The following is a 25,546-nucleotide window of genomic DNA, read 5'->3' as shown; positions in this document are numbered from 1 at the left end:
ATTGCTGTTCTTAGGCTAAGAGGAAGTGTTCCGCCTTGTTGACTCGGAGAGCTTGAAGTTGGCCCCGGAGCGAGGTGTCAAGGTCCCAGTAGTCCACAGGAGACGATGATGGTCGCAATGCCTCACCGCCCCAAACGCCTCCCAGAATCTGAAATTATGGGGTGCGCCTGAAGTAGCGGGGAAAGGGGAAGTGGAAGAAAAGAGAGAAACAGCCTGGTTTTCACCGCTAGTTTCTTCACTAGGTCAATGGAATTCGGTCACTGGTATAACCTGCATGGGAGACATAATCAAGAGATATACAACCTACCACTCAGACTATTATGAAACCTCTAATACTAAACTTTAGTCTTTCTTACCCAGTAAACCTTAGGCTGTTGCTTCTCTCTTATTGATATTTCTTATGTGAGTATATATCGTTTTCACTGTATAAAGAAATACATGGTTATTACCTGACCTCTTATTAATTACACTCTAATATTGATTAATATGACCTGTTTTCATCTGGTGCCACATAGGTAGCGTGTGAATAAACTCTGCAGTTGAAATGGAACTTCTAGGAATAAGACTTTCCTATCTAAACTTGTAGAACTCAAAATATAAACGTCTTTCCGACGTATGGACTTAACTCAGGCGTAACAATCCACAAAGAATAGTCATATGCAACAAAATATCTGCTCAGCATAAAGTATGCTTCTCTAGTCAAACCTCGGTGCAGTTCTGAAGAGGCTTCAACTGGGAAAGCGTAGACGACCTTATCCGGATACTTCAAGATCCCACGTAGCGCATGAGTTGTCGAATATTGAATTGCTGAGCTCCGCTGACCTTCAAACGTCAAAAAACAACAAAAAACCCTAGCGTGTGAGGAAACAAGAACCTTCCACACGAAGGGCTACAGTTGAAGTGCGCAGTTCCCACTTGGAACGCGCACCTTGCACCTGGTGTGGCTCGTGTGATCTAAAACACTAGACCGCGAACCAGAATCACTGAAATGTCCGCTCTGGACACCATTTCCTTGATGAGAGTTCTGAATACATTTCAAACAGCTTTTCACGAAAAGTCTTGATGCAGGATACACTGAACTTCTGTTAAATCGTTTTAAACTTCTGATTTGTTTTAATTGATTGTTCTTTAACTCAACTACTCTGCCCTTGATTTGCGTGGTCATTGAACTGATCCTGACACGAGGGGAGCTGCTTCCGTGTCTGAGTAGAAGGTGCCTTATAGCTTTGTCGCTCCAGCGATTTGATGTTGTGAGCAGGTTTATTTTCCACCAGGTGGGACTTTCACTTGCGGTCGATGGAGATGGTGAGGGTGCGTTCGAGGTCTTTCACTCTTGTGCCGATTTCAGTAACATAACGCTGAATGTCCGTAAAGTAGGTTTTGACCTCCAGTTTGAGAGAGCTGATTTCGGATTTTATCTCCTGGAATAAATTGGATATAAAGGCCTGGGTGATGGGGCTGGTGTCAGCGGTCTCTGGCTTGGTGGCCATCGTGGAATCCTCTTGTGTAGTCGCCGGAGTAATTTTGGCCCACAGATCTGCCACTGATGTGTTCATGGGTGCTGGCTGTACAGCTGCTTTCCCCGATTTGTTTCGGGGCATGACGTGAGCAGGGAACATGCCCAGCCCGCAGGAGTCCTCGCCAGCGTCCAGCACAGGGACTCCACCGCCACCGATGGCGTACTCTGCTGTCAGGGGGCCCTCGGGAGGGCGATCCCAGACGTTGGGGTGGCGCCCCCGCCGCATGATCTGAAGTGATTTCCAAAGGGTGGCCCGCGGTCAGGCACAAGCCCCTCGATACTCCGGGCTCAGGCGGGTGTACAGACCGGGAAGCTGCTTGCGTGAAGGCCCAAGCTCTTCAATACTCCGTGCTCAGGCGAGGGTGCTAACAGGGCCCCAGTAGCAGCACAACTCTGGTCGTGTAAGATGGCTGACCGCGTCTTCTCCCAGGTGGTCTGGCAAAGCCCTTAGGAGGGAGAAGATAAGGAGGGAGCCGAGGTGTCAAGGCAGGCAACGGCTAACTTGGTGATGCTCAGTGGGGGTGCGAGGGGTCAGTCAGTATAGGGGCCCAGGCCCATCAACACTCCAGGCCCAGGCAGAAGCACAGAGAGCAATCAAAACCCCCTAACGGCAGCGGGGTTTCCTACGTGCAGACATCTCATCTGCCCCCTGACCGGCACACTCAATCCAGGGGGGAGAAGGAGAAAGGCAGTTACAAGCGCCCAGCCACGACAATGCCCAGGGCCCAGTAGAGTGCTGTTAGTCTGCGAGGTGATGTTTCTGGAGCTGGGCATCCCGGTTGCTGCGTGGTTCAGGCCCTAAGGATGTGCTGTAGCCAGTGGGGTTGCCGGGAAGCTGTGTGTGTGAAGGCCCAAGCCCTTCAATACCCAGGGCTCAGGCAGGGTTGTGTGGAGGCTCCCAGGTGCAGCACAGCTCTGGTCATGCAAGATATCCGACCCGCTCTCTCCTGGGCAATCAGGCAAAGCCCTAAGGAAGGAGCCAAGAAGGAGGGAGCTGCGGTATCAAGGCAGGTGACGGCTCGCTTGGCAATGCTCAGGGTGGCAGCAGGGGGTCAGTCAGTACATGGGCCCAGGTCCTTTGTCACTCCTTGCCCAGACAGGAGCGCCGAGATCAATCAACACCCCTCAGCTGCGGTGGGGCCCCCATGCGCAATCATCTCGTCTGCCCCCCGGGCAGCACACTTAAACCAGTGGGGAAGATGAAAGAGGCAGTTTCTAGCACCCAGTGACAATAATGCTCAGGGCCCTGTAAAGCGTTGCCAGTCTCTGGATTGGGGTTTCTAAAGTTGGGCCTCCCGGTTGTAGTGTGGTGCAGGCCCCAGGGGCACCCTGGAGGGCCGTGAAACAACATGGGCAAAGTATTTATTCCCCAGAATCTGTGCTTCGAGTCAGGATGGTAAAGGTGGTGTCACTCGCTATCGGCCCAAAGGAGAGCACTGCAAAGCAGCCACTGAGCAGGCCCGAGCTCTTCGTTACTCCAGGCTCAGGCAGGTGGCACAGGCCATGCAGGGCCCCAGTGTCGATATGGTCGCTGTGGCGCAAGTATCCTATCTCCCCCCACTCAATCCACACAGTCCAGGGGGGGGGGAGAGAAACGACGTAGTATTCCGGGTGTCTGTGTGTTTCCGGGTCCCGGAGTGCGCTGGCGTAGGATGCAGCGATAGGTCCATGTTGCTCTACCCCCCGGGGGCTGCACCTCCACCCCCGGGTCCCATAGTCACTCCTTGCCGCAAGTTCCCTCAAGCAGTCCACCTCACCCATGGGCCCCCCACGTGGGCCGATGAGCGGTCAGGCAGCTCCACGTCTCGCCGGCAGGCTCTCGGCGCAGGGCTCCACGCGGCCCTCCACAAAGGGCGGTCTTCAAACTGGCTCTGGTCCTCTAGGGCTCCCAATGAGGTGCGCAGTCAGGTGCAGGGGTGTTGGGACATAAGGAGCACCCCAGCAGCACCCCGTACCCTGGCCACCAGATCTGTCACAAGTACCGGGCCTACAGCAGGACGTTGGCCTCTCCTGCGGCTCTTGGCAAGAGGGCCGGAGGAAGCGTCACAGCGGGCTTTCCCCTTGTCTCTGGAGTTATCGTCGCTGGTAGGACCCCAGTGCACCAACCAGGATATGCAGGGGTCTAAAGCACACTGGAGGGGGGCACTGATTGCACCCCCTCACCTCTGAAAGCTCAAAATAGCCCCTGGCCGGGCTCTGGAGGTCTACCCAAAGACCTTGGAAGTCCATGACATGAGATTCCGTACATTTCTGACATATGGCTCATCACTCGTCAGGCATCACTCATCAGGCATTGATGTCAATGTAGAGACAGGGTCTGGAAAGGCAAGTGAAGACCCCTTGACTGCTGCTGTTTCTACATCACTAATGTCAGTCATGGACACTTCTACTGCCTGTATCCAGTTTCTGAAGACAAGGTCGGGACATGTAATCAAAGTGCCATGAAGATTCACTGAAGAACTATGATTGTTTATATATTTGTATTTTATTTTTATTTTTTATTGAACAGAGAGCGAGATGTAGTGTTGTATGAGTTTGTAATGACGGAACCCTTGCGGCCCCTGATGGACTCCATAGAACTGTGAAGTAAGCATTAGAGCGCAGTGAAGTGAATGAAGGTTTGGAATGTTGATTTTGCGGTTAAAGCAGAACAGTAAAGATGTGTTATACTAAACTCCGTATGGGGCGCAGTCATTGGTGAGCTCTTGGGCTGGGGAGGACACTATTCAACTCAATTTCAATCTAATGTAAGAAGTGACATTTCTGCATTCAAGAATATTCACTCTGAATTATCTGTAACTTCATCTGGGATTCGTCTGAGAGGAAATATGGTAGTCATTCCTTTGAGTTCACAAAGGCATGTAATTGATTGAGCTCAAGAAGTCTCAGAGGTGCATCAGCAACAAATAATATTTTGCAAGAAAAAATGGGGTCTCCCAGATTAGATAGTCAAGTAGGAGAAATTGTTCGACAGTGTCATCTATGTCAATGTACTGCCAAAGAAAGAAATGTGGAAGATTTGTGCATGTCTAAAGTGCCCGATGTGGTGTGGTGTAATGTAGAAGCGGATATTTATGGACCTTTGGATTCTAGACATTATTTACAGGTGATAATTAATGAGTATTCTCGATTTCCAACTGCAACATTAATATCATTGACTTCAGCTTCAGTTGTTCCTGCTGTTCTAGTTTCTCTTCTAGGGGAATACAGGATGTGTTGAAAACGGATAATGGACCACCATTCAGTGGAAATGAATTAAAAAAGTTTATGACTTATTTGCGAATAATGCACAGGAAAATAACCCCAGTGTGGCCTCAAGCAAATGGAATGGTGGAGAGACTCGTGGCTCTATTTAAAAAAACTACTCAAATAGCAGAGCTTACTCAGATCTATATATATTAGGCTCTATGTCAACTCTTGCCTTGATTAGCGAAATACCTCTCCTGGTTCTACAGGGAAATGTCCCTCTGAATTAATGTTGGGTCAGTCTCAGCAAACTCGCTTACCGCATCTTCCGACAAGTCCACCAAAAGACCATGCTAAAATTGTGAAAAAAGATCAAGAGGTCAAAGAAAGGATGACATATTATGCAGATTACAAGAAAAATACTCAGGAGAACGTTTAGGAAGCTGGCTCTGTATATACTACACCAGAGTGAGGTATAGAATAGACAGAGTCCAGTGGATCCCCATATGTAGGCAGAGGTTTAAGTAGATAGTACCTTACTCTATATTTGTGGTAGTGTGGTCAAGCAGTAAGGCCTTATCTGAGGGTAGTGCTAAGCATGTATTGTACACACTCAGGCAAGGAATGAGTCCACACACTTAAGTACTGAACTCAGACCAATTGGTTTGTATACAAATATTATTTAGTTACATTTTATTTTCTAGAACCAAGCCAGGCCTCGTACAGGAAAGTATAGCAATACTTCGCAACACATATGCAGTTAAACTACCATTCAAATGCAGTGAATCGATTTACAGTCGATTACTCTGTAATTACTTTTCTTACACAGACAGGTATTACTAGATACCAGGCTGGTGCATTTCTTGAGGGAAGAAAAAATAGAGTCAATACTACGGCAAATTTGTTCCAATTTTATAATGTATTCACAAGCCACATTTAGTACTCTGAAAGCAGAACTGGGTTAACGGGTCAGTGTGTAGGATTCAGTGTAAGAGGCACTCGAGTCGCACCACCTGTGGCACCGAGGCATCTAGGTGTACAGTGCCAGGTCCTTACATTAGCCAACGGGCTAGAACGGTTGTGAGAGTGGGAGTGGGGGACTGCAGCAAGCAGGTCACCAAGTTGGGTAAGCAAGGACTCCTGGGATCAGGGACAGCATGGAGGCCAAAAGACCCACACAAGAACTACACCGCTAGCGGCACAGGGGCTGACAGGTGTTGGATGTGGTCTTGGCTGTGGTTGCAGGTTTTGGCCAAGGATCCCTCTGAATCGGTCAGCAGCTGTAGGAAAATGGGGCCTTTGGGAGTTTCTGCTTCAGGTCCGCTTCGTTGATGATGGAGTCGCTCGTACAGTCACAGTTGGTTCTTTTAGACCACTTCGACATGGAGTCGGTCGGGGGTGTTCACCTTCGGAAACGGTTGAGGGGGATCCTCAGTTGATGACTGCAAGCTGGTTTCTTAGGATCTTGCTTGTTGGGGGTTACGATGATCCAGGCTTGGATTGCTGGTAGGACCTCCTTGAAAGGTTGATTCACTCGGGCTCAGGTTGCCAGGAGCTGAGTGGAGGTGACTCACGGGGTCGGCCGCAGTCAGAGTCGGTTTGTTTTGAGCAAGTCTGATGCTCACGGGAGACAAAAGTCCTTGTGGGATTTGAAGGTAGGACAGGTTCTCCGGGTTTTCGAGGACTGCTGGCTGCAGGACACACTAAGGTTCTGTTGGGGGAGTCTGAGGTTGGGATAGGCCGGTAGGGATGGGCCCAAGTCAGTAGTTGTCCTCTTTTACTCTCCGCATGGCTGTTCAGTTCCTCTTCTTCTCTTCTTGTTTTCAGCTCTGGTCTCAGGAGGCAAGGTTTGGGGTTGTCCTTAAATACTAAATACAGGGGTGTTACAGGTCGGGCCAATGGACCCCTTCCTTTTGGTGGGTACACCCCCTGTTATGCCAACCTCCAGTGGTAGGGAGACATAGACCTCACTCTGGTTGGTGGTGTCCCCCCATCTGTGAGATGGTAGGGACTGCAAGTTGTGCTTCACCTCGCTTCCCCCACCTGAGGGGTGGGGCCCGGCAAAGGTGGGCACACCTCTCTTCCTATGATAAACAATGAAGGCAATGGCTGGGTTTAGCAGGCACACTCAACCAAAGTTGTCTAATGGGGAGTATATGAAATTGTTCCTTCGCTGTTCATATATCTTTTGGTGCTTCAGGAGGAGAAAGAGCCATCCATTCTTTCTCAGTTGGACAGAGTCCCTCTAGGGACCCCCTGCCTGAAGTAGAAGAAGGGACTAACACCAACCGGACGCCAACCGAATAGACCATAAGAAACATGCAATACAGAGAGATCTAATACATGAGCAGCACGGATATCTGCATGGGACCCCCCCCCCCCATCCCCGGTTCCCTCGATGCAGGTATGAAGCTCGACCTGTGAATAAAATAAGCAATTGACGAATGAAGTGAGTGTTGACCCCATGAAGAAGTAGTTGCTTTGGTCCACTCTGTTTATAATACACTAAAAAGGCTATACATGAGATAATATTAGCAAACACGACGAGCTCCCCACATAGACCATTATTGCACCAGAAGCATGTTTATAGTTTATAAGGAATGGGCTTGTCTATGAAGTGTTGATTAGGAATTGAACGTGGAAGCAAAGTACGATCTCTTTTAGCCTTCTTTTGTTCTCCTTCTTCCCCTCTGTATACAGAATAGTGATATTGAATAGGTTATTAATGCACATGGGCCGAAATTTGTATTGTAAGACTGAATTAACAAAAATGCTAAGATACCTGTCATTAAAAAAAATACCTGCAAAAGGAGGGCAGTTTTCTACAGCAGGATTATCATGAGGGAAATTTGGTTTTGGTCAAACAACAGCAGATAAGGAAATCACAAAGTAGATTTCACCCTTTTTCTTTGGAATCAACAAAAGTTCATGCAGCAGCAGTCACAGCACGAGATGAAAGAATAGCAAAAAAAGGAACAACATTTTCTTCAAAAGGTTTGAAGTCAGAGCTAATGAACACGAAAACACACAAACGGATAATCATTTAGAGCATGATATTCTGGTTAGAAAATCGTCAAGGAAACCACATTGTTTAAATGAACACTGTTAATGTTTGCTAAGAACAATATGAACACTGTTAATGTTGGTGAGAAAAATATTGCCTTTTTCTTCTTTCCTCTTTTTTTGTTATTCTTTTTTAACAAAAAGGGGGAGGGGAGAAATGTAATGATGTACCGATGTATTGTCATTCTATTATGGAATGACTGACGTGTGTAGAATGTCGAATTGGAAGGTAGGGTTGGGAGTTTGACAGCTGCAATCAGTTTTGTGAGGAGATGAGATGTGGAGAGCTATACATGCAACGAGCCGAATAGGTATTCTGTTGTGTAGCCCTGCTGAGCCTGTTCTGGCTTGCATGGATATTACAGTGGCACAGAAGGACACGGCGAAGAGTGAAGGGATGCACAGTGACATGGTGCGAAAAAGGACAGGGTGGAACCTTGCAAGCAGCGACAGGGGGGATACACAGGTATGGGTCAACAAATTACATGTTGCAAACCTAGGAGGAATTAACTGTGAGAGGGTGCTTTTATTGGATAGTGACAAAAAAGTGATGGGTCGGACAATGACATGGAGCAGACATTGTTGATGGCAAGGTAAATAATGCACAGTGCACATTTAGGCTAGGGGCAAACAAAGACAGATGTAAAGAGTGACTGAGTATCAATATGTATCATACTGCACTTCAGACCATATTTGCTGCTGCTCAAAAGTAGGCTTTTAACACTATAATGTTTAACTACACTCACTTTACCCTTTATATTTCTGACTTTTATTGGGGAGAACCCACCGATCCTCCAACCCCTTAAACAGTCTGGCTTGGTCCTTTAACTTTGGGACAGGCTTTTATGCCCCACCACTTTAAAATGTCATCAGTTGCCACTGAACTTAGCTAACAAATCATACACTGGTTACCACTAGCCAAACAGATGAATGAATCACTGTAACTACATTACCTCAGGTAGGGGCTTTGCTGGCTGGCAGTGAAGTCCTCCCACAAACTCAAAGTTAGGTAGGAGTGGGCGAGGATATTCAAAATCCCAATATGTTCTGATCAGCCAAATTTCTGCTTTTCCCATTGTTTCACAGAAGGTTGTTGGCTTGCCTGAAAAAAAATCACAAATATTTAATGAGCCATATGTGCTGACCGTTTCTTAGGGAGATTTGACATCTATAGCAGACTTCAATGGAAGTGATGAATCATAGGTGTTTTAAAAATAATACCCTAACAGAACAAGAATTGGTCAAGCCAATAAGTCTGTCTATTTTATATACAAACCATACAAAAACATTGTCGTAGTGGTGATAGTAGTGGTAATGGTAATGGTAATAGTGGTAACGGTGGTGGTAGTTATGGTGATGCTACTAATGGCGATGGTAATGGTTGTGGTGCTGTCGGGGTCTCTATATTGAAAAGAAATCAGTGGTCAGGTAAGCATGTCAGAGTGGCTGCCAGGTACGGAGGGACAGAGCAGACGCCGAGATCACTGTGAGGAACAGTGAAGCATTCAGTGGCAAAGTGAGCAAGGGACCCACGTCTGGGCATACCCTGCCAACTAAGAGCGAACTTAGCAAAACCAAAGGGGAAGATAGACGGAGTGTTAAACATTGAAAGCACTGACCCGAGTCAACTGATCAGGGTTTAATCCATCATCATTCTTTAGCTCACTCCGCCACCCCAGTTCAGGCACGGCCATATGCAAATCAGTCTGACCTTGTGCCTCATGGGAACAGTCCAGCCCGAACTGCCAAACCATGTCTTCCCTGGACCGGAAACAAGCATCCTGGGACTGGTTTCAGGTTCATAACCCTCATCAGCCAAGCTATCTTGAATCCACTGGCAAAGTGAGCAAGGGACCCATGTCTGGGCATACCCTGCCAACTTAGGGCAAACTTAGCAAAACCAAAGGGGATGATAGATGGAGTGTTGAACATTGCAAGCACTCACCCCCAGTCAACTGATCTGGGTTTAATCCATCAGTGAAGCATTCAGTAGATGGGTGGGCCAGAGCAGAGGCCACAATTGCCAGTAGCTATAATTACAAGGAACATGGGTTAGAGCATGAGCTGGACTCTCTGAGTAGCACTGGAGCCGTGACTAGGATGGGGGACGGAGCAGTAGTCGGGACACCATAAGCCATGGTAACAAGGAGATTGGGTTAAAGAAGGAGCCAGGATGGTATTAGAAGTTAGGACGACCATTTTGGGGTCAGAATGTCCCAGGGTTTAAATAAAACAAAGCAATTAGACATGCATTTTAAGATTAAGCTCATGTTCAGGTCCGGACCAAAGCATTTTAAAAAAGCTGCTGCACCAATTGTATTGCTTTCTCTGCCCAATGCATGAACGAGATAAACATTAAACGTGTGATGAGTGAGTGCGCTTTTGAGTACGAAATAGTTATTTTGTATTGCAATGAAAAGCTGACAAAGTTCATTCGAAAATTATTTAATTGCTATTTTTGTTTAAATCTTTTTTATTGACATTTTGTGCATAAACAGTACGAACATGAGCAATAGCGGAGTGACACCATTTATCATTAAACTATTATGCTATCACAGCCCCTGATACAGAGTAAGGTGATACAGTAGTATCCTGTAACTTAGGCAGTTTAGATTATAACTTATCAAGTATTGTTACAGGGATAATATGCATTTCAATGAGATATTGCAGTCTCTAGCGTGCCTATTAGAATCCACTCGTACACACTGTGGGAGCAGGTTACAATAAAATGGGGACAAAGCAACTTAATCAGGGGTAGGGGTATTGCCGGTGACCTGTAGTAGTGTCTAGTGAGAGCCCTGTCTGCAGCAGCCGCTCATGTAAAAGTCAAAGTCAAAAAGTATGTTTATTTAGATCGTAATCTTTAAACAAATACATTACAATTAATTGAGTTAAAATATTTCCCAACAATCACTCATGCAGATTTATAGTTAAAATCGTATTCCTTTGATAATAAAAAGATCTTCCCCAAGACATATGACATTTAACGCTGGGTGCTCATGCAATTGATTCCTCCATTTGATTCTTATCATAAAATTACTAAAACCGGCTATCTCTAGACAAGGTTCAGTTTAAAAACTCTAAAATCTATTTCTGACTTATTATAAAACTCTGTACTACTTTTATGAATTTCCCATGGGCAATTGCAATGTCAATACTTGGTAATTCTGTGATCAGCTCAATTCCTTGTCCCCTAGTTCTTATATCATATTTTACAAATATCGGGCGCAGCCAAAGTTTACGCTGATCTAAGATATTTATACAATCCAGCAACAAGTGCACGGTATCCCCTTTTGTACCCAGCCTGCATTTACAACGCCCATTAGGGTCCAACATTTTGGTTTTAAATTCTTTATTTGATAACCAGGGGTTAATCCCAATGCATAATCCTAGGATCTCTTGTCTAAACCGCTCATGTACTCTTTAATGACGGTGTCTAGCCTGTGTCTGTAGGGTCATGTCCCTCCCAGGAACCTAGTGTGCATCTGTAGAGCCAGTGTGTTGAAGAACCTGACGCCCCAACTCTGCTTATGCTTCATCTGTGCCTGCCATTAGGCCCTGTAATTGCACAACTATTCAATCCCAATTACTAGCCACGGGGATCTTGTGCAGTCCCAGCAGGCCCTCACTACGTAAGGTCACCCCTTCTGCCCTAGCCCAGTTCAGCAGCGATCGTTGCCAAGCTATTGTGTGGAGAGCTATTGGGGATTTCCATCTTTTGGTAATCAAAAATTATTTAATTGCTATTGATGTTAAAAAATATGATCCTGAACGAAAAAAAGCTATAAGGTTTGGCTTGTTGGGAAATGCAGCTCATGATTTTTTTTCCTTCTCTTTAATTGGCATTTTGTAGTAACAAACACACAACAACAACTTAAAGGTCAGTTGCTTCACATTTCCCCATGAACCAGCTTTCTGCGAATTGGCATAATATAGCTTTACAGGACGAATGTCCTGTTTGTCTTGCTACGTTTTAAAATATTTACGCTGGAGAGGGCCTTTAATAGCCGGTATAGCCCTCTACGGCGGGCTTTAAGGCTATATTAGATATCGTAAATACATGACAAGGTTGGTATGTACTAAACATTTCCTATTTTAAGTGTGAACAACGTATGTCCTAAGAGTAAACAAAATGCATGAGTATTAGCTATAAATAGCAGGTTAGGCACAGCTATAGCAGGTCTGGAGTTTAACTTGGCCCACAGCTATTACTTTGAGCCTGCCTGTTGTTCTTTAGGTGTGTTTGGGTGGTCTGGTCCCGCCTGTTGACGTGCGCGGGCCCACTCCAAGAAGGGGCCCCATATGACTCGTGGCTGGGATGCTGATGGCATCAGCTCCCAGAAGGTTGATAACTGTTTTCTCCTGAATGTTACATCACAAATCCAATCTTTCATAGACGGAGACCCTCTCCTCCCCCAAAGAATGGTAACTCTATGCCTGGCCAGATATAACAAGAGAGCATGCAACCTCCGGGTCCCAGTTGGTGTCTCCTTTACATATCCCAACAGTCCCAGCAGGGGGTCTGGGTCGCTGGCCGTGCCCAGAATGTCATGTATAGAATTAAAAAAGAAAGCCCAAAAGTCAGTCAGTTGGAGCAGAACCAGGCCTTGTGTGAGAACGCTGCTGGAGCAAAGCCATATCTCCACCAGCCGGCGTCCTCCCTAATCTCCATACTGTGAAGTTGTGATGGAGTTCTATAGAATCTTAGTATGAATTTGAAGTGAATTAGGCGTAGTTTGTAGTTTGGGGAAAGTGCAATGAGCTGGTTACAACAGAATTACTTTTGTTCCTCAGTGATCGCTGTGGGCAAGTCCGCATTCCATGCTTGGAAGGCCTTAGGCATCAACAGAGGGGCCGTGTTTTGCATGGTATTGTAGAGTCTTGTGATGAGTCGGCGAGGTGAATCAGTTTTAAGTACACTGTTAAGCGCTAGCAGTGTGGGGGTAGACTTGGGAATGTGTGATGCAGTGTTCTGCATGTGGCATTCAGTTTGTGATAAAAAAATTGTTCTGAAAATGGAACTGGACGTCCCTCAACTGGCTCAGAAGGGGCTCTAAATGTCTCCCCGGGATATAAGTCCACGAATGTGCGCAGTCCCAATCTAAGTGCCAGTGTCCTGCTTGTTCCCTCTCCCATGGTTGGTAACGTCGGGTTGTGAGCTAGGGAGACAGATGGGGCTCATAAACGTTTAAGATGCGCTCTTTCCCGTAGTTTGTCCCATGCCCACCGCAATGTCTCCACCTTGTCTATTCCCTCCCTGGGGCACCTATATGGCTGGTATTATGCCACTTGAAGAAAAAACGGTGCTGCCACATCCAGCTCCACAGCAGTGTGCAGCTGAAAGTGGGTTGGGTGCACCCAAAAATCCCAAAATTGCACCTGGGCGCTGAAGGCGAAGAGCTGGATATCGGGGGCACTCATTCCACCCTGAGATATGGGCAAAGGCAGTCGTTCCCATGAAATATGCGCCTGTCTGCCCGCTCAAACCATGGAAATCAATAAGAAGCGAATGGAGTTAAAAAAGGGTTGCGTAAGCGGGATCGGGATATTGACAAACAGGTATAGCAGTTTAGGCAGAATCACCGTTTTTGCAATTGCTATTCTCCCAGCTAGGGAAAGCGGGAGACTGGCCCACGCTGTCACATTTCCTTCCAGCCACGACAGAATGTGCTCAAAGTTCATGTCCCAAATTTTCTGCGTGATTCTGCTAAGTAAGATTCCTAAATATTTAACTGGCCCGTCTGCCCATTTCAATGGGTATTCAAGCGAAAAGGGCATTGTGGCGTCGGTTAGGGGAAATACCGTGGACTTGGACCAGTGGATCGTAACTCCTGAAAGGCCTCCAAATTTGATCGGTTCCCTGAGAAGGGGAGCCGTATTCATCTCTGGGTCACAGATGTATAAGGTGACGTCATCAGCGTACATTGAGATCAAGAGGCTCCTAGTACTGAAACCCAGGCCACGAGCTGTGTGGTGCTGCCTGATTCAGACCGCCAAAGGCTCCATCGCGATTGTGAAGAGCAGAGGAGATAGTGGGCATCCCTGCTTCGTGCCCCGCAATATATTGAAAGGCTCAGATAGCAGTCCATTCACTCTAACTCTGGCAGAGGGCCTGGTGTAAAGTAAGCGTGCCAAACTTAGAAAAAGGGGGATGATGCCCATGGATAGCGAAAAGGTACTGCCACTCTACCGAATCAAACGCTTTTGTGGCATCGAGGAAGACAGCGATGGCCTTCGAGTCTGGATGTAAGTAATGTACCACTGAAAAAAAGGTCCAAAGATTATGTGAAGTTGAAAAAGCCGGATTGATCTGGCCAAACGATTAGCGGAAGGAGAGGCTGCAGTCGATTGGCGACCAGGTTAGCCAGGATTTTGACATCAACATTGATCAGAGAGAGAGGGCAATAGGAATCGAGCTCATCTTCAGGTTTCCCCGGCTTAAGCAAGGTGATTATAATGGCTTCACACATGGAGGGTGGTAAGATCCCCATGGTTTGAGCCTCCTCGTATATTGCTATTAGCTGAGGGGGTAGTTCCTCAGCATAGGCTTTGTAAAAAGCCGTGGTCAATCCGTTGGACCTCGGTGCTTTATCAGCTGGAAGACTTCTAGTTACCTGTTGGACATCCTCCACTGTAAAGGGATGGTCCATGTATTCCCTATGGCCCTTTCCCAGACATAGCAGTTTGAGCGAGTCTAAGACCGGCATGAGTGTGTCCTGCATGGGGCACTGGGTCAATGTGTACAAGGAAGTATAAAACTGTCTGAATCTATTTAGTATATCTTGTGATCATCGTGCAGTGTGTAAAGGATCTCCCCCAATCTCCGCAATGTACTCCGCTGTGCGTGGGGCCCGGAGCATCGTCGCTAATGTTCTCCCAGGTCTATCACCCTCACCGTACCTCCTGGACTGAGTGCATTTGCCTAAAAATGTAACTTCATGTTGGGCCTCTTCTTCAAATTCTAGGAAGGACTCTTTCAGTTTTGCTATCAGGTTAGGGTCTTCAGTAATGTAGAATTTAGTTTCCAGTTCCCTACTCTGTCTCTCGATTGATTCCAGTTCACCCCTTATTGCCTTCAGCACCCCCGCTTGACACGCTTTGCACTGCCCTCTGATGAGTACATTGAACGCCTCCCAGAGCGAGGCCTAAGTTGGGACTGATCCATTATTGTTAGCAAAATATTCGGTTATATCCCTCCTAATCTTCTCTTTAAATGCCTCATCCAATATGCATTTGGAGGAAGCCTCCAGCAGAAGATTTTAGTGGGAGTATTGGGCAAAGTTAGGCGCAACAGACTTGGGGAGTGGTCCGATAGGGATCTCGGGAGGTGTGAAACTACACAGTACCACGTTGCAACATCACTGGACACCAACCAAAAGTCCAAACGGGACCAGGCCTTATGGAATTCCGAAATGCTTGTACCTTCCCTCACATTCCGGTGTCTGTGACGCCAAATACCTATTAAGTTGCCTGTCCAGTGTGTCATCAAGTATTTAATTAAAGTCACCCCCCCAGATAATGGTATCACATTTAGTCGCTCCATCTCTGGCCCATAGTTCCTGGAAATATTTAAGGGAATCTACATTAGGTCCGTAGACCGCCACAAGAACCACTCTAGTTCCTCACATGGCTCCCTGTATTATAATGTACCTGCCCTCTGGGACAAAGTGTGATACCTTCTCCCTCCAATCCAATCCCTGCCTAATCAGTACCGCCACCCCTCGTGAGTAGTTAGAAAATATCGAGGAGTAAGCATGTCCCCAGCGTTTGTGTTGTAACCTGTTAAGATGTGGAGTTTTTCAGGTGGGGCTCATGTAGCATACACGCATTGATGTGGTGTCTTAATAAAAAAAGCTTGCACCAACCGTACCTTCCTGCAATCATTTAAACGACAAATGTTCCAGGTCATGAAATTTAAATTTGTCATCTTACACACTCTAGAAGCCAGCATAATTTTGTGATACACTCCCTGTACACATTTATCTCTCCAATAACAGTTCTGAATGAAATTGCAGTGCCTTGATATGACCACCAATACGATACGATCCACAATTTACGGGAAAAGACATTTGGACTGTGAAGCATTAGACAGACCAACAAGATAACATTAACCTCATCCCTCCTCCCACCACCCACTCCAACCCCCCAATCAGGTTGTGTAGTACCCACCCCACCAAACTGTCTATAGATAAAAATAATGCCCTGAGTAGGGCAGGACAACCAGTGGGACATCTCCCTGGGGGCGCAATGTCACCGGCATACACCCCGCAATATGTAGGGTGCCCGAGAATAAAGTGGGGGGCAATTACAGTTAAATTTAGCACAGTGTGCAACCCCCACTGAAGGCTCGCCCCAACCGACTAGAATTAGGAAGCGATAATACAACTGTTTAGGTACAAGTGATAACAAGCATAAGGAATATAGGAAGCAACACTTATATGCCTCATAGTTAAATCTGGTGAAGCTCAATCATTGTCACTTAGCCTGTCACCGGAGGCATACTCAGTACTTATACTCTGCACCTGCTTCTTCTTCTCCCCTACATGATTAGCAAATTTCAGTATGGATTTGGCATCCGTAAAGAAATGAGCAGATCTTTCATATGACACTTTGAGCTTACAACAGCGAGTATGAAACCTTGGCCGGCAGCAGGATTCTTTTTGCAGGTAAAAATTCACGATGTGCAGCCTGCACTGCCGGCGTGAAGTCTGGGTAGGAGGCAATAGTGTTCTCCTTGTGAACAATGGCCCCACGCTCTCTTGCCAGTCTGAGGATAAGGTTGCGGTCCTGATAGTTCAGAATGCCAACCAATATAGGCCGAGGTGTGGCTCCCACAGGTTGCCTGGGGCCCAGAGTGCGGTGTGCTAGCTCAATCGCGAACAACGCCAATAGGTTCGGGTCGAACGGCTCATGAAGCAGATCTGCAATGAAGCTTTCCATTGGTTTTTTTTTTGTTTTAAAAAATAAAATCTTTTTATTAATATAAAACAAAGATAATAAAGGCGTATCAGGTGCAATACATTCAATCACGAACACTGAATCAAACAATTAAAAGATCAGGATGTATGCAGGACAACAAGCGGGAAGCTGAGACCCCAATGCCTATATTCAATCGACAATACAAAACAAATACAATTCACACTATACCCTGAGCGTGCAGCCCTCAGGTCCCGCCCACCCATAAAGTCAGTATAATGAAGCTTGTATGGCCCCCGATATTAAAACATAAGCAGGATAGACTTCGGATATCTACACATAAAATGAACAAATCAGGATAGTAAAGCTTGCATTGCTCCTTGATATTAGAACATAATAAGGATGAACCACGGATATCTACGCATGAAAGAAACCAAAAAAGAAAAAGAAAAATAAACTACGCAACACACGCAAATCCCCTCCCCCCACCCTGCACCCCTGCATGTAGCTCACGCTCGACCCCAACTAGCAGTGTGCCTGTTGCCCCATCTAATCTACAATAACTAAAAATAGTAAGTGAAGGAGGACCCTCGTTCAGGCTCCCGGCCCCTCCCCCCACCAGATCTGAGCCTCCCCTTTGTTTACGGATTCACTGAGCAAAATATTAAACATTCTCAAATCAGGGGAATAATTGTTCGCCTACTTCGCTGCCCGTTACTAATAATGTTAAGTGAGTCCCGCACAGCCACCAAGTCCACAAATGTCATTAAACGTTTAACCATTCTCAACCTTGGCCCGACCGATCGGGCGCATGGATGCTTCCTAGCCGAACTGCCGCCATCTCAGGAGAGTCAAAGGACCAAAAGTTTTCATCTAGTTCCACACGGAGGCGAGGCAGAAATAATTGAGCATATTTAATCCAATTGTCTTTGTGTTCCCTCGTCACCGACAAGAACCCCTGGTGTTGTTTCCGGTCCAGTTGAATATAATCCGGGAAGGAGGATAGGGCCGCATCGTCGAACCACAATTGAGTCCCAGCATGAGCCGTCAGAAGGATAGCACGGATCAGTTCTTCCACAGTCAGAGCTGATGTTTGGCACACTGACTCGTCCGGGACTCCCAGTGCTCGGACATTGGCTAGCTTGCTGTCCAGAAGCTCCCGCACCTCCCGTTTCATGGGGTTTACCCCATCTATTAGTTTGGCCGCTGTGGGTGCCATGGCTCTCGTTTTGTCATTCAATCGAATGGAAGCCAGTCTCATTAGCCCCAGCTCTATCGTAACAGCAACCAGTTTATTTTCCGGGGCTTGGACTCTCCAGCCCAGGGAAGAATGTAGGCTACTGATAGCCGCCATGACAGTTCCAAGCGTCGGTTCAACCCCGGCCAGCGCCAACTCTTCTCTCTTGATAGTGACAATCTTTTCCACCTTCGGAGACCCCTTAGACAGGATATATCGTCCCAATTTGTCCATTTGGTCTTTTCCGGTCCCTCTGGAGGAGAGGGTCTGAGTTGTACATAGGTCGTTATTGGCGCCATTTCGTTTACCTCGTTTGCTATCTGTAACACGGGTCTGTAGATGAAGACCCCGCTCTGATGTAAAGTTACGGCCAGTGTATTAACCCATCTATTTGCTGGGACACATCAGGGTTGCCTCCAGGTTACGCCCGCATCCATCGGGCCGAGTTTCAGACAACGCCCGGGCCGTTCACACTCCGGGCTCTGTCATTTAGGGCACTCCAACTGCAGCCGCCGTGGTATTATATTGCTCCACTTTTGATGCTAATCAGATTGGATGCCCACCGCTAGAATCGGGTAAAACTCCACTTCCATACCGGCTGACCGGTCCCTCCCGGACTCCCATGGCCGATGTTGTTCAACTAATAGCCGGCTGTTCCCTAACTCGAGGCCCCGGCTCCAAAGCGGGTGTAGGCCGCAATCTTAATGGCGATGTTTCTCCGTCATCGAAGCTGGCTGATCACTCGGGATCACATGGTCAGGCGTCGTTTCGGCTCATCTATGCGGGGGCAGGAGATAGGCGCAGGATAAATAGCAGGATCTTGTGGCAGGATAAGGAGGTCTACGGAGCCGGGAGCCTAAGCGGCCTTCTTGGTCGCCAGCTTGGCTCCTCCCCTCAAGCTTTCCCTTTTTGATATGGCGGTCATCTCTCATATTCCTATAATTCGCAAGTTGTTCCGGCAGGAACGAGCTTCTAAATCTTCGTTCTTTGATCTGATCAGGCCGAGTACATTTATCCGTGTGCAAAAGCTGTTCTTTTGTCTCGACCTGAAATTCGTGAAAGTCCGAATTGTGATTTTCCAGCACGTCTAGCCTTGTCTTGTCTGCACCAACCTGTTGTTTAACGGCATCTAGTTGTGATGTGAGTGCATCTAGTTTTGTGTCTCTGGTACGGAGGCTAGAGCGCATCTCTAGCATCAACGAACGGAGGTCCTCGCCATGATCCTCGACTTGAGACTTAGCCGGGCGGTCTGCACTCCCCTCTGCGTCTTGTACTGTCGTTCTGGTGGCTCGTCTGTTCTTGAACGTGAGCTTGGGCTGTTTTGCATCCTGCTTCCCCATTGTAGCAAGGCAACGTAGTTCGGACTTTCTCACCAGGCCACTGTCGCTTCGCCCCCACTGGGCGCACTGCCTCTGACCCCCTGGTTAACTTCGCTGGTGCGTGAGTCATTGCCCCTGCCGGTTATATACTACAGATTATAGGGGCAAGACGCTGGAACTCGCTGTCTCGGCCACCAGGTCTGTATCCGGCACGGTTCAGGCTGCCCCAGCCAGGTCACGTACATCCATGTTTCCATCGATCTTGGGCCACTGGGGCCACTCCAAAGGTCTTGTTTGGACCAGTGGGGAGCTTCTAGGGATGATCGGGGTCAATTGCAGGTCTCTTCAGGAGCCCCAGCCATGGGGGAAGCCACATCTGCCCCACAGGGGAGGCTAACTGCAGAACTGCGCATATGTTTGGCCACTTGCTGGCCAGCACCGTTGCCTCAACCAGAACTGCCTACTCAGCTACGTCTGCCGATGGGCCCGGCCCACCTGGATTCAAAATGACGACCACCCGCCAAGCTGTGTATCAGTGGCCCAAAGAGTAGTCCGGTGTCACAAGTGGATTCCAACATCACGTATGTCTGTCCCACTGTTAGCTCCCACAGCAGGGGGCGCCACGCCACAGGGGGAGGGTGTTAACCAGTGGCAATATATTCCTGTATGCGGGCAGTTACACACCTCGTTTAACAGGTCCGGCAGGCCGTCGGGTCCGCAAAGAGGGGGGTAAGATGGGACCCCGCAGTCTGGGTCCCGGCCGAAGGGATGCTAAGACAAGGATCTCCGCGCTGGGCCAACCGCTCCACACTCAGCTCAGCCGCAGCCGAACACCTCCCCATGGTCCCGAGTGATGGTTTATGTACCTTCGGGGCTCCGGCAGCACTGTGCGGCACTCACCCTCGCAGTCCAACAGGTCTTGCTGCAAGGGCCTAGTAGTGTCGTCACTCGACCCGAAGTGACTCTGGCAGACCGCATAACAGCAGTCCTCTTCGCCGGCAGTGAGCCGCCGCGCCAAGGGGAAACAGGGTGTTTACTTGAACTCCAGTGCGGCACGCCCCTCACAGTCTGGGGACGCCGCACACTTCTTACAGGCCGCACCAGGTTCGGATCTCTGCAACAGCGTCACTTCCCTCTGCAATTGTCATGGCGTGTTCACATAGCACCCCTCAACATAGGCGGGTCCTGGGGTATTTTTACAACGCTGATGCTCCTCCATATCAGAGATTAAGAAAGGATTCATTTCCCCGTCGGCAAAGCTCGCTCTTCAAGTGGCCATCTTGCCGCACGACCAAACCACGCCCCTCAGCTCCAGAAATATTTGATAACCTACCAGAGATTGAAGCAGATCCTGGGCAGTTTGTACCATTAAATGAATACGAAGAAGCATTAAAGAGAATGGAAAAACAATTTACTGAGTTACCAAATGTCATGGTGCAAAGGCATGGTTTTTGTATAGAAAACATCACAAACAAGATAGTATTGAGGAGTACATTGTAAGTTTGTGTGTATTAGCAGCTTCCTGTGAAATTGGAGACCTGATGAAAATATATTTAGGTGACCAGTTAGTGTTTCATACTATTCTATAAAATACAAGAAAGACTTCTGGCATGTAGGAATCCAACAATTAGGGAAGTCATAGACATAGCCAAAGGCATTGTAAGGACATTATTATGCAAGAAAATATTATCATCAGGAAATAGGCAAACTCAATCAGTCTGTGTTCTCCGTGAAAAAAAGACTGATTTAAAAAGTGGAGGATTTTCATTGACTTTACAGGAAAGACAGAAATCTGAAAAAAATCTTCTTTTTTAAGTCTCTAATGTGCAATAGATGTGGCTCAAAAACTCATTTAAGAAATCATTCAGGATGTCCAACTATTGGAAAGGATGCATGAAGTGCCAAAAATAGGGAATTTTTGGGTGTTTTGTAGAAATACCAAACCAGCTAGCAAATTAAAAGTGAATTCAGTAGACGGATTCGATGAAGAAATGTGTTCCAATATTGTGCTTACTGTTGATTCAAAACCAGGCGAATTTAAAGGTCCTTTAGGTATAGTCCACATAGGAACGGTATAATGGCTGATTAAAGATCCCCGATATCAATTTAGCAGATTGTACATTTTACAGATTGTGGAGGGATATAAAATTGATAGAATTAGACAACAATCCAAAAGCATTTGGAGAATTTCCATTGATATGGTAAGATACTTTAATTACATTTTTGGATTCAAAGGGCATTCTATAAAATCAAAAATGCATGTGGCGGGAAGGGGAAGAGGCATTTTGGGTTGACAAGATCTTGGTAAACTTCTTATTTTTCTCAAACCAGATTGTGATGAAACCATAGAGCTAGGATATAGAACAGGAAGATCAGGGTTTGGACATTGAAGAGGTGGTGGACAAACATAATAAAGTATTTTCAACACATATTGGCTGTGTAAAAGGATTTGAGCACCATATCATTTTAAAATAAAATGCCATACCAGTGCCCCATAAAGTTCGACATGTACCACTTTCAGTTAGGAAAGAACTGAAAGAATGATTGAGCATTCTGTGTAAGGATGGCGTCATTGAACCCAATGACTCGTCTGAATGGGTTTCAGCAAACTAGTGGAATTAGGCTTTGTGCAGAATTAAGATAATTAAATTAAAAGCATCATAGTGAATTGTCATTCCCTTCCTAAAATACAGGAGATCCTTAACTCAGTAAGTGGTTCCAAACATTTTCTATAATTGATTTAAAATCTGTGTTTCATCAGGTTAAATGGTCTGAGAGTTTTGTTATACCCTTTGGGGCATGTTCATATGTCTGTTTACCTTTTGGTTTGGCCTTGGCTGCCAGTGTGTTTCAGAAGGTCATGGACCATCTTTTTAAGGGCATACAAGGTGTTCAAACCTTTCAGGATGACAATATGATTCATGCTAGAACTGTGAAGAACATAATGACATTTTGAATAAGGTATTGGAGATACCTGAAAACGGGGAACAGCGTTTACAATGCAACGTTTACCACGCACTACCTTTACCAGGCAACTTTTACAATGCAAGTCGTTACAACGACTTGCGCTGGGGGGCGCTGTAGGATGGGGAATGGTTTAATTTACTATCCAAAACTGTTCAATACTATCCACGGGGCCTGAGTTGGAATAGTAAAACTATTCTCTATCCAGCGCCCCCCAACGCAAGTCGTTGTAACAACTTGCGTTGTAAAAGTTGTGTGGTGAAGGCATGAGTTGTAAAAGCATGCAAAGTAATGGCATACATCCCCTGAAAACAGAGGTATGACTGTCATTAAATCTAAATGTAAGTTTTTGCAGGCAACTGTAGAATATTTGGGACATACAGTGTGTTGTGGCAAGAATCACACCAAAGGTTGACTTAGTAAAATATAAAAGGGAGGCACCCATATCCATTAACAAAGAAGCGTTGGGGTCATTCTTTGGCATGAATGAATATTAGGAATGTTATATTCAATGTTATGCAATTTTGGTTGAACCATTGTAGAGATTATTAAAAAAGAAAACTACATTTCAGTGGAGTATGGAGCTTCGAGAAAGCTTTCCTGGGCATCAAACAAGCCATCCTAAAAGCACCAGCACTTCAGCCATATGATCCCAACGGAAAAAATATCATCACTGTAGCTGCCAGTGGGGTAGGCCTAGGAGCATTTTATAGTCAGAATTATTTCAAGAGGGTTAAAAGATGCAGAGAAAAGGTACAGCACTATTTAATGGGAAGTTTTGGCCAGTGTGTGGGCTATTGAGTAACTGAAGAGCTATTTTGGGGGGAAATATTTTGAAATAGTAACCAATCATAAATCACTACTGTTTATGTTTGATGGGTGTGGTAGAGGAAGGTTGAGGAAGGTTGATCAAGTTAATGTCAAGATTACAAGAGTACAATTTTGCAGCTAGACATATTTCTGGAGATTTGAACAGAAAGGCTTATTTCTTATTGTTAGAAATGGGATCTCTGGTTGGGCTTGTACCAAAGCCAGACAGCCCACCACTCTAGTCAGGGCAAAGGAGTTACACGCCAAAGATAACCCCTGCTCACCCCCTTGATAGCTTGGCACAAGCAGTCAGGCTTATCCCGGAGGGAATGTGTAAAGCATTTGCGCAACACACAGCAAAAACATACTAGGCACAACACAAAATGAACTCAAGGTTATATTAGAAATAGCCTTTGTATTATCATAAAATACATTAAAATAGTACTCACACAATATACACTGTGCCAACTGGCACTGGGCAATATTTACAGGGGATTATATACACATGACAGGGCCACTTGGACCACTGTCAGAACCATCACTTAGAAAAGATAGTAAATGTAAACATATAATAAACATAGAACACAACCAGTAATTACTGGCAAACACTGTACTCAGCATCATCCTTTAACATAAACCATACTATGCACAGTATAACATTTAGGCGTGAAATATATTCTGCGCCAACCTCATACGCCTAAACATATTATGTAATCATCTGATAAGTCTAAACCCATTAGACAATAACCTCCTAAGCATAGCTCACATTAGGGAATAATCTCACAAGTATAACCCACGGTAGGCAAATAATCACAGTAGAGAATGAACTCAAACATAAACACAGTATGCAAAACCTCATAATCATAAAACCACATTTAGAGGCATAAATCAGGGTGCGTAAATCATAGTATATGAATCACATTTCCTAGCACCACATAAATCACATTAGGGCCTGGCGCCCTACAAACCTAACAGTCCCCCTGGCCAACTGGCCATCTCAAAGGGTCTCAAATGCCCTATGTCCCAAATGTCAGGGCTGCTGCCAAGGCAGCGGAATCCAAAGTGCGCCCTCGCGCTGGGGCAAAGGAGTGCATCTCCCTCCTAACGCTCTCAAAAATACCCCCCAAGAACTGTGGCCTGAACGTGGCAGCAGGCACTTAGTGCTGCTCAGTTGTGAATGAAAACAAGACCTGGCCCTACTGTGCCCTCCTGTGCAAATGTGCGCAGAACGTTCCAGCTTCCCGCGCTAGTGTGGTGCAGCTGAGAATAAGGAACATGAAGGGGCCTGGGCACATCTGTGCCTCTTCAGCCTCGCTGGGGTTCTTTACACAAAATTGCCCCCAAAACGTTAAAGCTGCCCTCTAGCAAACCGGGCAGCTGTAGGAACTGGCCAAACTGGTAGGGGCACAGGCCCATTTGGGCCCTCTTAAAACAAATATGCCCCATTGTGGGAGCGACCCTCTGTCATGCGGGGCCGCTCAGAAAATGGGCATGGACACTGTGCCTTGATCGGCACCAGCTACATAGAGCCTTTACTCACCGGCTCCTTGTGGGAATCTTGCGCTGCTCCCCACGGTCTCGCTTCGCCCGGTCCCCCTTCTGGGACCGGGACTTCACCAGGGCTGCAACACGAAAGGCTCTCTCCGCTCATGAGAGCCCCGCCTGGAATCCTGGCCGCCCAGTTGTGACACGCGAGCCTCCCTCTTCACCACAGGAGCCCCGTAGGGGATATTGCATGGGCGCTGCATGCTCCGGCCGCTTCTTCTGCTTTTCGGCTCGCCAGTGCAGGGTGAGCTCCCGCCTTGCTTCTGCTATATGCGGAGATCTCCCTTCGTCATGGGAGCCCCGCTGGCCGGCCTCAGCACACCATCTGTCCTCCGGCGACTCCGTGGGTGAGGGGCTTCCATCGCTGATGCGGAAGTCCCGCCCCACGTCAGGCACCATGTAGCCTGACTTACGGTTCCGATTGGGCCGTGGTGGTGATCTTTAAACGTAGAACGTGGGGAGGGCACCCGCATTTAAAAGTAAATATAAAGCAGCCATGTGGGGTGGGCACACACTGTCTAAAGATCAAAATGAGCGGGGTGGGCACACGCCGTTTTCTATGCATATAATGCGGGGTACGCTCCCACCTAGATCGGCATCACAAGGGAATCCCTACACCGGGGATTCTCCCTCAAAGGGCTGCAGTGCCGCGCTGCGAAGCCCTCGCTCTCTCTCAGCAGCAAAGAGCCAGGTGCTCTTAAAAGTAAAAAGCAAAACACTCACAGGGCGCAGAAGGCAACCACAGTCCTGGGAGAGGAAGCAAAGTAAAAGGGGTCCAAGTGAAAAGGTCTTCCAGGGGGCAATGCAGAACCCAGGGAGACAAGCCCTCATGGCAGTACCTCATGGGCTCCAGCAGCAGCATGCCCAAGCAGGTTCAATAAGGCATCATGGAACTGAACTGAACAACATCATGGGGTCCCAGCCCATACATTTATATCACAAATTCTCTTTGTTTGAGTGCAGGACATGGGGGAACCAGATGCAACT

At 46.9% G+C, this 25,546-nt stretch overlaps 1 protein-coding gene across 3 annotated transcripts in view; it reads right to left on the bottom strand.

Moving 5' to 3' along the window:
- The window catches only part of LOC147727989 (UDP-glucuronosyltransferase 2A2-like), a 343,124-nt gene that overhangs the window by 174,304 nt on the left and 143,274 nt on the right, over positions 1–25,546 (bottom strand). For all 3 annotated transcript variants that reach the window (XM_086961903.1, XM_086961901.1, XM_086961902.1), the window contains one exon: positions 8,722–8,870. In XM_086961903.1, coding sequence (XP_086818029.1) covers positions 8,722–8,870 — 149 coding nt within the window. The remainder of the gene's footprint in view (positions 1–8,721; positions 8,871–25,546) is intronic.

Source organism: Lissotriton vulgaris, chromosome 3_1 (genome assembly GCF_964263255.1).
Source record: "Lissotriton vulgaris chromosome 3_1, aLisVul1.2, whole genome shotgun sequence".
Classification (NCBI taxonomy): Eukaryota; Metazoa; Chordata; class Amphibia; order Caudata; family Salamandridae; genus Lissotriton; species Lissotriton vulgaris.
Note: the sequence above shows the minus strand (reverse complement) of the source record. Positions and strands in the feature narration are given on the sequence as shown.